This window comes from Mesoplodon densirostris, chromosome 6 (genome assembly GCF_025265405.1).
Source record: "Mesoplodon densirostris isolate mMesDen1 chromosome 6, mMesDen1 primary haplotype, whole genome shotgun sequence".
Taxonomy (NCBI): Eukaryota; Metazoa; Chordata; class Mammalia; order Artiodactyla; family Ziphiidae; genus Mesoplodon; species Mesoplodon densirostris.
The window spans coordinates 110776548-110792315 of record NC_082666.1 but is presented as its reverse complement, the minus strand read 5'-3'; the positions used below and the strand labels follow the sequence as shown (position 1 = coordinate 110792315).

The window sequence follows — 15768 nt, the reverse complement described above, 5'->3', positions numbered from 1 at the left end:
ATACAGACCAGTTATTTTGTAAGAAGTCCCTCAATGTCTGATGTTTCCTTATGATTCAGCTTAGGTTATACATTTTTGGCAAGAATTCCTCAGAAGTAACATCATCCCCTTCTCAGTCTATCATATCAGAAGGCCTGTGATGCTGATAAGTCTCATTGGTGTTGTTCACTTTGTTAACTAAGGTGATTCTGTCAGGTTTCTCCATTGTAAAGTTGCAGTTTTTCCTTTGTAATTAGTTAAGTACTCTGTTTCTTATCATACTATGACTCAGTAATTTTAGCAACCATTGATGATTCATGCCAGCAACAGTTAGACTTGTGTCTGCCAAATGGTAGTTTTGGTAGACTTTTATAAAAGAATGTTAATACTTATAAATAACATTCCCTGCATAGAGGATGAATGCCAAGAAAACTTGTTCTTAACCTTACAAAATGTGTTGTTTACAGTATACATTTACTTGAACCATTGATTGTTCTGTTTTTCCAAAATCATCATATGTAGTGATAACAGAAGTAAAACAAATTGCTATACAATAACAAATACCATGGTCTAAAAACTCTAATATTCATATTTTTTAAGTCTACTATTACCAGACTTGGCCGATGGATTGACTTTGACAATGACTACAAAACTCTCTATCCACAATTCATGGAATCTGTCTGGTAAGTTTATTTGAAGTTGAAATATAATGACTATTTTGTTATAGTAGTTAGTAGAGATGCTCTAGCATGAATCCACTTGTTTTCAGATCCACAATTATCTGAAATCTTTGGGGATGGATTTGTTTTGTTTCTGTTTTTAAAGACTTAATTTTGCTGTGAACCTAAAAATGCTCTAAAAAAATAAAAGAGGAAGATATACAGATTTCCCATGTACGCTGTGCCTCCACACATACATAGCCTCCTCCATTATCAGCATCCCCCACCAGAGTGGTACATTTGTTACAATTCATGAACCTACCTTGACAGATCATAATCACGCTAAGTCCAGAGTTTACATAAGGGTTCACTCTTGTTATGCATTCTGTGGATTTGGACAAATGTGTGATGACATATATCCATAATTCTAGAATTATGCATTGCCGTAAAATTCCACTGTACTCCACCTATTCGTCCCTTCCACCCCTAGGTTTATTTTTGAATTCAGTAAATTTTGGATTCTAGAAAGGTATCAGGTCATCCATATGTTCTGTAGTATATAATGGCCGTAGCAGATTGAGCAGGAACCTGTAATCAATTTCATTACTATTTCTATATCAGAACATATAACTCTTCACACTAAGTAAAATAAATGAAGAATATAAATGGCCTGATGTGAGTTCAAGGTTTTTTTGTCAAATTAATTAGTACCAAATTTTAGGAAAATTAGGTTTCAGAAATGGGTTTGTTTGTTTGAAGGAATTAAGTCTAAGAGATGTGTACTTGAATTTTTTACTAAGAGAAGTTGTATGTGCAGTCACTGTTTCATGAGTTTCAAAATGAATTTTGCTTCCTTTTACTATTATAAGACAACTGTTGCAATGCCAGTCTTTTTTTTTTTTTAATCTATTTTCTTTATTTTTGGCTGCATTGGGTCTTTGTTGCTGCGTATGGGCTTTGTCTAGTTGCAGTGAGTGGGGGCTGCTCTTCGTTGTGGTGTGCAGGCTTCTCATTACTGTGGTGTCTCTTGTTGCAGAGCACAGGCTCTAGGCATGCGGGCTCAGTAGTTGTGGCACATGGGCTTAGTTGCTCCGCGGCATGTGGGATCTTCCCGGACCAGGGCTCGAACCCATGTCCCCTGCATTGGCAGGCAGATTCTTAACCACTGCACTACCAGGGAAGCCCAGTGCCAGTCTTGATAGGTGATTTAACCTGAGCCTCCTACAATAGTCTGAGAATCATTATGTATCATTAATGGGAAAATAGTTATTATGGTTGCAAAATGACCTGTGTACATAACTCAGGCCTTGAGGGAGTCCTACTTTTGTTAAATTATGCATGATTACAGGTGAGTTGCAAAGCTCTTTTGTAGGATACATATTTTTGTGCTGCACTGTAGGTGCTTGTGCCTCTTACTGTCGTCCTGTCTACCTGATTACATTTCTGTTAGTCAAGCTCTGTTGCACATACTTGGCACATGCCTTTGCCTTTGAGGAGATAGATACCGTGGGACAGTTCTCAGACCCTCTGACTCTGATGTGCCCCTGTGGGTGCATCTCCAGACCCATGTACCCAAGGGTGAGAGCTGATTAAACTCTCTGACATGGCAGAAACTTTGGACAGGGGGGCTTCCCATTTCACTGAGTAGTTGGAGTTCTCATGATTAGGGCATTCTAAAAAGCAGGGTTTCTCTTAAACTTCTGAAAAAGCAGGTACTCTTTATGCTCTAGATCAGGACAGTTTAGCACTTAAATGTGGTTAGTATGACCAAGAAACTGAATTTCTAATTTTAATAGATTTAAATGAGCACATGTGGCTAGTGCTACCATGTTGGACAATATATAGCTCTACATCAGACTTCTTAATTTACATAAAACATACTTGAATTGGGGGAAAACCGTTTCAAAGCCTCTTGCTATTAGAATGTTAGTTATTCCTGAGGAACATGTTGGCATATAAATAAGGCATATAGACCTAGGGTGAATATTTAAAAAATAGTAGGAGATACATTTAAAATGATAACATTAATTTAATGGAGATAATTTAGATTGAGTTGGTGCTTTTGAGTATATAAAGTACTTCCACTTGAATTTTCCCAGATGATCCAGAAAGTCCTGTGGATTGGGTTAGGACCCTCTTTGAGATAAAGGCAAGTGGTTGTGACTTGCTTGAGATCACTGAACTAATTATATGGCTCCTAGGCTTGAATCATGGTCTTTTGATACAAATCTGACACTTTTCCTCTGGTCTCCAGTGAATGTCCTTGCATCAGAGTATATAATTTAAGATTGAGTTTAAACTTGGGAAATTTGTTACAAGATGTCACCTTTTAGGCTTTATCCAAAGCCAATGGAATACCATGAAAATACTTGCACAGTTTTACATAAAAATGTATTTTAACAAATGGGAGAGAATTTAATACATTTATTGTGCCAAGTACATAGGAATCAAACTGTAAAAATGAGTTAAAGTAAGGATTCCTACCAAATGAATTCTGGCACCCAATTGGGAAAGGTGAGTAGTCACCACAGGAGAACCTGGGATGACTGTTTTCCAGTGTCTTGCTACATTTAGCTTAGAGCAACATGTTTAAGTGTTTAATAAAACTTTTTGACTGACTGTAGGAGAGATATCTGATCCTAATCCCAGTGGTTTATACTTTTTAAATTGCCTCTGTAAAACTGTCCATTACAGTGAAATTTAAGCAGTATACCAGAAAACTATTAAGAAAAACAAAGAGTCTGGGCTTCTCTGGTGGTGCAGTGGTTGAGAATCCACCTGCCAATGCAGGGGACACAGGTTCGATCCCTGGTCCGGGAAGATCCCACATGCTGCGGAGCAACTAAGCCCCTGCGCCACAACTTCTGAGCCTGTGTGCCTAGAGCCCGTGCTCCGCAATAAGAGAAGCCACAGTAATGAGAAGCCTGCACACCGCAATGAAGAGTAGCCCCCGCTTGCTGCAACTAGAGAAAGTCCGCACACAGCAACAAAGACCCAGCGCAGCCAAAAATAAATAAATAAATAAAATAAATTTAAAATTAAAAAAAAAAAGTCTGAAATCCCAACCATAGTTAACATATTGGTGAAAATCTACTTTTTTAGCATCTCTAAAAATTTAAATATGTATACTGATACATACAGTTTTACATAATTGGTACCTCATTGTACAGTATGGTGTCAATTGCTTTTCTCAGTCAACATCAAGTCATGAACACCTTTCCATGTCAACAGTTATTTGCACTTTTAATGTCTACATAATATCTCATTATACTGATCTGTTGTAATTTACCAGCTATTCACCGGTTGAGAGACATTGTGTTTCCACTTCTTTGGCTGTGAGAAACTCTACAAACCAGAAACTGGCATAAATGTTTGCATTTGGGAAAATAGAATTATGGTTATGTAATTGTAAAATTCTGTCTGTTTACTTGCCAGGTGGGTCTTCAAACAGCTCTATGATAAAGGCCTTGTTTATAGAGGAGTGAAAGTCATGCCCTTTTCCACTGCATGCAATACTCCGCTTTCCAACTTTGAATCTCACCAGAATTACAGGGTATGTGAGATGTCATTGGCGTTAAGTTATATACTCAGAAGTTAAATGGCTGTGGTGATCATGGTAACTTAGTCCCAGTGTGGAATGTTAGCCTGGGGAGTGATGTGAATTATGTGTCTTAATGTGATGGGTTCTGCTTGTTTTAACCATATTTTTATGCCTCTCTTTGTTTAATAAGTCCACCTCTGCTCTATTTTCCTCCAGTCACTGTTTCATAAGGGTTATTGCTTAGGGTGTTTTTGTGCCTCATCTGAGGCTTTGGAATATCATTTATTTGTTAAAAGTATTTGGAGGAAAATCTGATTTGCGATTGGTGGTGTGTTATGATCTTTGATGAATGGAATAACTTGCTGTCATTGGTATAAGAGTTTAGACGTGTCTGTTGTTTACAGAGTGTACTGCTTTACCTTAGCCAGGGAGATAGTAAAGACTGTAAGTCTTCAGGAATAAGAACCATCTGTTCTCATGTGTGTATATTCAAGGGGTGTTTTATTTCTGATTTTATCTAATCCTCTTTGTTTTTAAAGGATGTTGATTTGTTTGGAATTATATCTCATGGCTAAGGTTTAGAAAAGAGAAATGTGCTGTAAATAAACAAACTGTGGTATATTTACCTACATATCATTAGTATTAACACTTGCATTTCAAAAGCACTTTTCGTCTTGCAGAATGCTTACAACATCCCATTGGATCGTTGCATATCCTTGTGAGGTGGGCATGATGATGCCTTCCTGTTGTCCCCTAAATACCCTTATATGGCGGTGCTCATGTTACTATGTTTTTTTTAATAAAATATTTTAAGCACATAAAAATGTAGAGAATAATATACTAACTATTGAGTACCAAAGACTTAAGTTTTGTCAAATCTTAATATATTGCTGTATTTGCTTACTTTTTAAAAACACTTTAACGTGGAGAATTTCAAGCATATACAAAAGTAGACAGAATAATTAATTAACAGAATAATTAACTCCCATGTCCTATCGTGTATCCCCTACAATCTCTATAGTCAATCCTGCCTCATCTACACACTCCACTTACTTCTCCCAGACCCTTTTTCAAAAGCAAATTTTAGACATATCATTTTATCAATAAGTAATTCATTATATATCTTTACTAGATAAGAAATATTTCTTTAACATTACCAGAGTACCATTATCACACCTTAAGAAGTCATCATCAATCATTTTTAATGTTCTTAATATTAAATATTCTGTAGTTGTTTAACTCCTGGATATCATCAGTGTTCACATTTCTATTTGTCTCATAAACAGCATCCTTTTTTGCCCTCGGGTTATTTCTAGTTGGGTTTTTTGTTTGTTTTTTCTTTTTTGTTTTGTTTTAATCGAGACATAAGGAAGGTTCATACATGGTAATAGTTGTCTTTTAGGTCTGTTTTAATGTGTAGGTCTCCATTTCTCTTTCTATATTTTTCTTTTTCTTTTTTTTCCTCCTTGCAAATTGTTGTTTGGGCAACAGATATTATCTTGTAGTTTCCCGCAATCTGAGTTTTGATGATTACATCTCCATAATCTAACATTTTCTCTGTCCTCTGCATTTTATAGAAATAAGTACTTTTTTTTTTTTGCGGTATGCAGGCCTCTCACTGCTGTGGCCTCTCCCGTTGAGGAGCACAGGCTCCGGACGCACAGGCTCAGCGGCCATGGCTCACAGGCCCAGCTGCTCCGCAGCATGTGGGATCTTCCCGGACCGGGGCACGAACCCGTGTCCCCTGCATCGGCAGGTGGACTCTCAACCACGCCACCAGGGAAGCCCAGTACTTCATTTTTTTTTTTTTTTTTTTTTTTTCTGCGGTACACGGGCCTCTCACTGCTGCGGCCTCTCCCGTTGCGGAGCACAGGCTCCAGACGCACAGGCCCAGCGGCCATGGCTCATGGGCCTAGCTGCTCTGCAGCATGTGGGATCTTCCCAGACCGGGGCACGAACCCGTGTCCCCTGCATCGGCAGGCAGATTCTCAACCACTGCGCCACCAGGGAAGCCCCCAGTACTTCATTTTTATGTTTGTTTTGTTTATGGTTTTTTGGTGGGGTGGGTTAAATTTTACCTATAATTCAATGCTCTAATCTTAAGTACACCATTTAATGACTTTCACGAGGAGAATTCCCTGGTGGTCCAGTGGCAAGTCCTCCATGCTTTCACTGCTGAGGGCGCAGGTTCAATCCTTGCTTGGGGAAGGAACTAAGATCCCGCAAGCCTCGCAGCGTGGCCAAAAAATTAAAAAAAAAAAACATGGGTTTCACTAAATGCATCTGTTTTTGTTGATTTCAAATACATCAAATTCACAGATAGCAGTTGATTAGTTTTGTCTGGTTCTGTACTTTGAAGAAATGGAAAGATCCACTATGTATTCTTCTGTTTCTGGCTTTTCTCACTCAGCATTATGTTTGTGATAGTCATCCATGTTATATGTAGTTTTGGATCTTTTGTTCTAATTTCTGTGTAGGAGAATATACCACAGTTTGTTTATTTACAGCACATTTCTCTTTTCCATTTCCTTCTTCACATCCTGATAGGTAACCACTATGCTGAATTTGGTGTTTCTTTTTCATGCATATTTTTATATTTTTATTATCTGTGTAAGTATCCATAAACAGTATTCAGTGTTGTTTGCAAGTTTTTAAATCTCATTCATTGTATTTATTCTGCACCTTGCCTTTTATACTAAACATTGTTTTAAAGTTTCTTCATATTGATACATGTAGTTTTAAGTTTATTTTTAACTGCTGTATAGTGTTTCATATAACAAATAGATTACAATTAATTCATTCTTTTGATAGATATTTGAGGTGTTCAGAGGGCACAGCCTTTTTTTTTCTTTTTAAATGGTAATAATTGGTGTTGCTCCAAACGTTTTGTAATATAAATCCTTGTGTACTATGCTGGAATTTTCTTTGGTAACTAAATTTTTACATGTTAGAGCCCCATTATAGCTTGTTAGGTCCTAGGGTTTTCAAAGTTTATACTCTTCTATAAGTAAATAAATACATTCTCTTATTGGGAAAGAGCAAGCTGTACGTCACTAAATTGAGTTACAGAAGAATGTCCTTCCAACTTTTCCAAAAGGTAAACCAACTTGTGGTATATAAAAATATTTATTTTTTATATTGTCTAAATTTTTAGTTTTTAGAAGTCTGGTTGATGTGATTATTTATGAGGCTTATGCTCATTGTGAAAAATTTAGAAGCCATAGAAGATATAAAGAAGAGGGAAAACAATTATAATCCCAGTACCCAAAGGAAATCACTATTAATGTTTTATTTAGATTTACCTTCAGTGGCTTTTTAAATTTTTTATGTTTATTACTATACATACTAAAATTAATAATTTTTATATCTTAGTACCTATTTCCTGGCTTAATAAGACAACATTTTTTTGCTCCTCCATTTACTTGCTCTATCCCATATACTTGCACAAAATGAATATATACGTGAATCCAACACCCAGATAAAGTTAAAGAAGAACCTTGTCAAGCAACCTATCAAAAGCACTCCCTTCTCATGGTCCCCTCAGTTTAGCATGTATCCCCCCACTCCTCTATAGCAACCACTGTCCTCACGTCCAACCTCATTGTTTGCTGATTCTGTACTAAATATAAATGGAATTGTACACTTTGTTCTTTTTTTGTGTCTGGCTTCTCTTGCTCAAGATTATGTTTGTGAAAGTCATCCATGTTGTGTGTAGTTGTAGATCATCATTTTAATTACTGTCTAGTATTTAACTTATCCATTCTAATGTCGATGGACATTTGGGTAATATCCAATTTTTGGCTCTTATCAGTAGTACTACTGTGAGCATTCTGGAGCTTGTCTTTTGGGGAGCATATATACACATTCCCAGGAGTGGGATTATTGAGTCATAAGGTATACTTACATTTAGCCCTAGTACAAGAGTTGGCAAACTTTGTAAAGGCCAGATAGTAAATATTTTAGACTTTGTTGGCCAGATGATCTGTCAGTCCTGTCAAAATCATTCTTAGGTTTTGGGCTCTATAAAAACACTTAATGGCCAGATTTGACCCATGGACCATGGTTCATTGCCTCCCACTCTAACCCCAAAGGGATTATACTTCCACTAGACAGTTCTTATTACACTGCATCCTTGTCAGCACTTAGTATTTTCTGTCTTTTTTCACTTTGGCCATACTATGAGTGTGTACTAAGGATTGTGTTTGTTTTTAATTTTTGGCATAATTTCAGACTTCCTGAAAAGTTGAAAAGAATTCTCATATACCCTTCAATTCAAATAAAGAATAACACTGTTTTCCAAAATCGTTATTTTATTGACCTAATTCTTTATGGACTTATTATAAAATAGATCATTGTAATAGTGAAACCTCATTTATGTATCCCACTTGCTACACTATAAATGTTTTATTTGTGACTACTAAGGTAATTATTAAAGCATTTTCTTTATGTAAAAAATGTACTTGGAATTTCTCACTTTGTATTTTCTTTTTACAAATATGGCAGATTTTTTTTAAAGCTCAGTTTATTCTGAAAATAAAGGTTTATTTTATTCTTTAGGATCAGTTCGTTTTTCTTCCATGTCTACAATTGTGGAATCTGTAAAAGAATACTTTATCTCATTTTATTTCAGGATGTTCAAGATCCTTCAATATTTGTAACTTTCCCTTTGGAGGAAGATGAAAATATATCTTTGGTTGCCTGGACAACTACTCCCTGGACTCTACCTAGTAACCTTGCCCTGTGTGTTAATCCAGATATGCAGTATGTGAAGATTAAAGGTAAGTATGAGCCTGGTTACTTATGATCAATATGAATAAAATAATTTTAATGAATTTTGGGAAAGAATGAAGCTTACATTTCTTCCCTTTTTTTTTTTTACTTTTTTTATTGAGGTATAATTGACATACATTATGTTAATTTTAGGTTTACAACAAAATAAACATTTGTGTACATCATGAAATGAACACCATAGTAAGTCTAGTTAACATTCATCACCATACATATTTACAGAATTTTTTTCTTGTGGTGAGACCTTTTAAGATCTACTCTCTCAGTAACTTTCAAATATGTAATATAGTATTATTAACTATAGTTGCCATGCTATAAATTATATCCCCATGCCTTATTTTATAATTGGAAGTTTGTACCTTTTAACTCCCTTTACCCATTCCACCCCCACCCCCACACACACACCCCTGCTTCTAACAACCACCAGTCTGTTCTCTGTATCCATGAGGTTTATTTTTGTTGCTTTGATTTCATTCTTATTCCACATATAAGTGAGATAATATATTATGTGTCTTTCTTTGACTTATTTCACTTAGCCTAATGCCCTCAAGGTCCATCCATGATGTTTTTTGTTTGTTTGTTTGTTTGTTTGTTTGTTTTGCGGTACACGGGCCTCTCACTTTTGTGGCCTCTCCTGTTGTGGAGCACAGGCTCTGGACGCACAGGCTCAGCGGCCATGGCTCACGGGCCCAGCCGCTCCGCAGCATGTGGGATCTTCCCGGACCGGGGCATGAACCCGTGTCCCCTGCATCAGCAGGCGGACTCTCAACCACTGCGCCACCAGGGAAGCCCCATCCATGATGTTTTAAGCAGCAAAATTTCATTCTTTCTGACAGCCAAGTAGCATTCCATTGTACATATACATACCACATTTTCTTCATCAATCCATCCATTGATGGACACAGGTTGTTTCTGTAATTTGACTATCGTAATTAATGCTGCGATGAACATGGGGTGCAGATATCTTTTCAAGTTAGTGTATTCATTTTCTTTGCATAAATACCCAGAAGTAAAATTACTGGATCATATGTAGTTGTATTTTTCATTTTTTGAGGAACCTCCCATACTGTTTTCCATGGTGGCTACACCAACTTACATTCCCATCATCAGTGCAGAGATTCTCTCTTCTCCACATCCTTGCCCGCACTTGCTGTCTCTTGTCTTTTTGAAAACAGTCACTCTAACAGGTGTGAGGTGATACCTTATTGAGGTTTTGATTTGCATTTCCCCGATATAAGTGGTATTGAGCATCTTTTCATGTACCCGATGGATATCTGATTGTCTTCTTTGGAAAAATGTCTATTCAGATCTTCTACCCATTTTTTAAATTGGTTTGGTGGGTTTTTTTGTTTGTTTGTTTGTTTTGCTATCAAGTTGTATCAGTTCTTTATATATTTTGGATGTTAGCGCTGTATCAGCTATATGATTTGCAGATATTTTCTCCCATTCAGATGGTTGCCTTTTCATTTTGTTGATTACTTTTGCTGTGCAGAAGCTTTAGTGTGTTGTAGTCCCACATTTTTGTGTTTGTTTTTATTTTTGCTTCTGTTTCCTTTGCTTTTGTTGTCAGAGCAAAAAAAAAAAAAAAAAATGCCAAGACCAATGTCAAGAAGTTTATCAACTATGTTTTCATCTAGGAATCTTACGGTTTCAGGTCTTACGTTAAAGCCTTTAATCCATTTGCATTAATTTCTGTGTATGGCATAAGACAGTGGTCCAGTTCTCCCAACACCATTTATTGAAGAGATTCTCCTTTCCCCATTGTATATTCTTGGCTTCTTTATTGTAAATTAATTGTCTCATGTGTGAGTTTATTTCTGGGCTCTCTGTTCTGTTCCATTGATCTATGTGTCTGTTTTTATGCCAGTACCATACTGTTTTGATCACTAGAGCTTTGTAATATAGTTTGAAATCAAGGAGTGTTGTGCCTCCAGCTTTGTTCTTCTTTCTCAAGATTGCATGGACTATTCAGGGTCTTTTGTGGGTCCACATAAATTTTAAGATTGTTTATTCTATTTGTGAAAAATGCCATTGAAATTTTGATAGGAATTGCATTGAATCTATAGATTTCCTTCAGTAGTATGGACGTTTTAACAATATTAATTCTTCGAATCCATGAGCATGGAACACTTTTCCATTTATTTGTGTCTTCCATTTCTTTCATCAGTGTTTTAAACTTTTCAGTGTCTAGGTCCTTCATTTCCTCTGCTAAGCTTATTCCTACATATTTTATTCTTTCTGATGCAATTGTAAATGCAATTGTTTTCTTAATTTCTCTTTCTGATAGTTCATTATTGGTGTATAGAAATGCAACAGCTTTCGGTATATTGATTTTGTATGCTGCAACTTTACTGCATTTATTTATTTTTTTTAATAAATTTATTTTTATTTATTTTTGGCTGCGTTGAGTCTTCGTTGCTGTGCGTGGGCCTTCTCTAGTTGTGGCAAGCGGGGGCTACTCTTCGTTGTGGTGCACGGGCTTCTCATTGCAGTGGCTTCTCTTGTTGCAAAGCATGGGCTCTAGGTGCATGGCCTTCAGTAGTTGTGGCACACAGGCACAGTAGTTGTGGCTCGCAGGCTCTAGAGCGCAGGCTCAGTGGTTGTGGCACACGGGCTTAGTTGCTCTGCAGCATATGGGATCTTCCCAGACCAGGGATCAAACCTGTGTCCCCTGCATTGGCAGGAAGATTATTAACCACTGTGCCACCAGGGAAGTCCCTCCATTTATTTTTTAGTTCTGAGTTTTTGGTGGAGTCTTGAGTTTTCTATATGTACTATCATATTGTCTGCAAATAGTGAGTTTTACTTCTTCCTTTCCAATTTAGATACCTTTTATTTCTTTTTCCTGCCCAATTGTTCCGGCTAGGATTTCTAATACTATGTTGAATAAAAGTGGCAAGAATGGGCATCCTTACCTTGTTCTTTTTTTTTTTTTAATTTTAATTTTTTTTTTATTAGTTTCTGCTTTATAACAAAGTAAATCAGTCTTACCTTGTTCTTGATATTAGAGGAAAAGCTTTCAGTCTTTCACCAAAGAGTATGATATTAGCTGTGGGCTTGTCATATATGGCCTTTATTATGTTGAAGTACATTCCCTCTAAAAGAGGCATTTTTAGTAGAAGTTGTTCAAGTAATTTTATCTAGCTACAAAGAGAGATTATCAGGATAAAGTTGAGGTTTTTTGTTGTTTGTTTGGTTGATTTTTGGCCACACCACACAGCTTATGGGATCTTAGTTCCCCAACCAGGGATCGAACCCAGGCCCCCGGCAGTGGAAGCATGGAGTCCTAACCACTGGACCGCCAGGGAATTCCCAAGGATGTTGTTATTATCAAGTAACGAAAAAATCTCTTAACTCCCTGGGTTTGTGGGAAGGCAGGGCCTGGTTATGTATTGTTCAGGGCTATGCCCTTATAACCCGTTACCTAGAACAAAATAAGTATTCAATAAATATCAACTAAAGGAATGAATGCTTAAAAAGTCTTATCATGATAGATAGGAGGAAATAAATAGACAGTAGATGGGTCACACTAGAAATAGAACACAGTTAATTCATTAAGGAAAACTGAATTGGATACAATATTAGAGAACATCTAAAATTTTCTCAGAAAGTTGCTTAAGTCATGCTTAAGTATTATTTTAAAAATATTCTTTACTTTGATTTTTAAATAGACATCAGTATTAGTAATCAGGACATAGTTTATACTTATAACTTAATAAACTTACTACAAATTATATAAAAAATAAATGTATTTACTAGAATCAGTAAAGCCGTTGGGTCTGGGAAGTAGCATGAACTCTCTGGTCACATGTCTTATGATTTATTGTTTGGGAATCTGTTCTTAGGTATGCCATAATCACTCATATGTGCTAATAACCCTGGGGAAATTTGCCTTTTAATAAAATTTCTTAGAAACCCAGAAAACCTCTACTAAATAATTTTCTAGTAGTGAATACATAGGTATGGTGTTATGTAGCAGGATATGTTTTGGAAGGAGAAACCTGATAATGAGTTTCAAACAGCACAGCAAAGCCAGTTAGCTTCCAGTGTACTTCTAAAGCTGGAAGTAATCCAACTGTTTGGGCCTCCTGGAAGGATAACCATGCCTGTTTCATGTTGGTGAATTCCAAGGCTTGAGGCAAGGGATACAGAAAGGAAGCTGTAAGAAGTGGACAGAGTGAAGGTCAAGAGTATATTTTCAGAAGTTTAGAGGAAAATAATATAAGAAAACATGTGGAACACATCTTAGTTTACTGATTCCTACTCCCCTCTTTTACGTGTTGAAGCACTAGTTTATCTCCTTACTTCCCCTGGCCTAGGAAAAGGACATGTTTTTTACCCAGAATTTCCTTCTTGGTCCAGTGTAAAAGTAAATACTACTTTTTTTTTTTTTTAGATTTTTATTTAATTTTTATTTTATATTAGACTATAGTTGATTTACAATATTGTGTTAGTTTCAGGTATACAGCAAAGTGATTCAGTTATACATACACATATATCTATTCTTTTTCAGATTCCTTTCCCATATAGGTTATTATGGAGTATTGAGTAGAGTTCCCTGTGCTATACAGTAGGTCCTTGTTGATTATTTTATATATAATAGTACGTATATATGAATCCCAATCTCCTAATTTATCCCTCCCCCCAACCTTCCCCTTTGGTAACCATAAGTTTGTTTTCTAAGTCTGTGCATCTTTTTCTGTTTTGTAAATAAGTTCATTTGTATCATTTTTTAGATTCCATATATAAGTGATAACCATATGATATTTGTCTTTCTCTAACTTACTTCACTTAGTATGATAATCTGTAGATCCATCCATGTTGCTGCAAATGGCATTGTTTCATTCTTTTTTATGGCTGAATAAAATTCCGTTGTTTGGTTTTTTTTGATGTAGAGCTGCATGAACTGTTTTTTATATTTTGGAGATTAATCCCCTGGCGATCTCTTCATTTGCAAATATTTTCTCGCATTCTGTGAGTTGTCTTTTCCTTTTGTTTGTGGTCTCCTTTGCTGTGGAAAAGCTTTTAAGTTTAATTAGGTCCCATTTGTTTGTTTTTGTTTTTATATTCATTACTCTGGGAAGTAGATGCAGGTATTGCTGTGATTTATGTCAAAGAGCGTTCTGCCTATGTTTTCCTCTTAAGAGTTTTATAGTATCTGGCCTTACATTTAGGTCTTTAATCCATTTGGGGTTTTTTTTCTGTATGGTGTTAAGGAGTGTTCTAATTTCATTTTTTTACACATAGCAGTCCAGTTTTCCCAGCACCACTTAGGAAGAGACTGTCTTTTCTCCATTGCATATTCTTGCCTCCTCTGTCATAGATTAATTGACCAAAGGTGCGTGGATTTATGTCTCGGCTTTCTATCCTGTTCCATTGATCTATATGACTGTTTTTATGCCAGTAACATATTGTCTTGATTACTGTATCTTTAAAGTATAGTCTGAAGTCAGGGAGCCTGGTTCCTCCAACTCCATTTTTGTTTCTCAAGATTGCTTTGGCTATTCGAGATCTTTTGTGTTTCCACACAAATTTTAAGATTTTTTTTTCTAGATCTGCAAAAAATGCCACTAGTAATTTGATAGGGATTGCACTGAATCTGTAGATTGCCTTGGGTAGTATAGTCATTTTGACCATATTGATTCTTCCACTCCCAGAATGTGGTATATCTTTCTATCTGTGTCACCTTTGATTTCTTTCACCACCGTCTTATAGTTTTCTGAGTACAGGTCTTTTGCCTCCTTAGGTAGGTTTATTCCTAGGCATTTCATCCTATTTGATGCAATGGTTAAAAAGAAAAAAATTACATTTCTTTTCTTTTCTTTTTAAAATTTATTTATTTATTTATTTTTGGCTTCATTGGGTCTTTGTTGCTGCGTGCGGGCTTTCTGTAGTCGCGGTGAGCCAGGGCTACTCTTCATTGCGGTGTGTGGGCTTATCATTGCGGTGGCTTCTCTTGTTGCAGAGCACAGGCTCTAGGCATGTGGGCTTCAGTAGTTGTGGCACACGGGCTCAGTAGTTGTGGCTCGCGGGCTCTAGAGTGCAGGCTCAGTAGTTGTGGTGCACAGACTTAGTTGCTCCGTGGCAGGTGGCATCTTCCTGGACCAGGGCTTGTGTGCCCTGCATTGGCAGTCAAATTCTTAACCACTGCACCACCAGGGAAGTCCTACATTTCTTTTTGGAGTAAAAATAGAAGTTTTTGAAAAAGTATTAGATTTAATCAGAAAAATAATCTCTAAGAGCATTTTCATTTCTGATTGAAAAATTAGCACAAAACATTAAAATTAACACAAAAAAACTAACATTGTACAGAGATATAAAAAGTAAAAATTTCATATAATTTTCAGATTATAATACTTTTATACATCATGCTCCTATTACAGATGAAGAACCTCAGATTCAAAGGGGGTGGTGTATCATTGCTATTAGGAATCTTCAGTATGTGTTTTCTCAACACCGCCAAGCAATTAAATCAATTCAAGCACTAGCTATCTGGAGCTTGAGTCAGATATCACAGGTCAAGAGCTTAGTCCTACAAGACTGCCCCCTGCCACTGCAACTCCCCCCACCCCCTTTCAGATGTCAGTCACAAGTTCTGGTTGTCACCTGGGCTTCTCACCAACCCATGACTTCCTCCTTGGGTCCGAAGAGCAACTCACAGAACTCAGAAACATTGTATTTACTAGATTACCGGTTTATTATAAAAGGAGATTGTAATGGATACATATGAACAGCCAGATGAAGAAGTGCATAGGGTGAGATCTGGAAGAGTCGCAAGCACAGGAACTTCTCTCCCCAGAA

The 15768-nt window shown here is 36.6% G+C and overlaps 1 protein-coding gene across 4 annotated transcripts in view; it reads left to right on the top strand.

Moving 5' to 3' along the window:
• The window catches only part of IARS1 (isoleucyl-tRNA synthetase 1), an 81731-nt gene that overhangs the window by 9186 nt on the left and 56777 nt on the right, over positions 1–15768 (top strand). For all 4 annotated transcript variants that reach the window (XM_060102397.1, XM_060102395.1, XM_060102394.1 and 1 more), the window contains exons 5-7: positions 580–662; positions 4074–4191; positions 8810–8957. In XM_060102397.1, coding sequence (XP_059958380.1) covers positions 580–662; positions 4074–4191; positions 8810–8957 — 349 coding nt within the window. The remainder of the gene's footprint in view (positions 1–579; positions 663–4073; positions 4192–8809; positions 8958–15768) is intronic.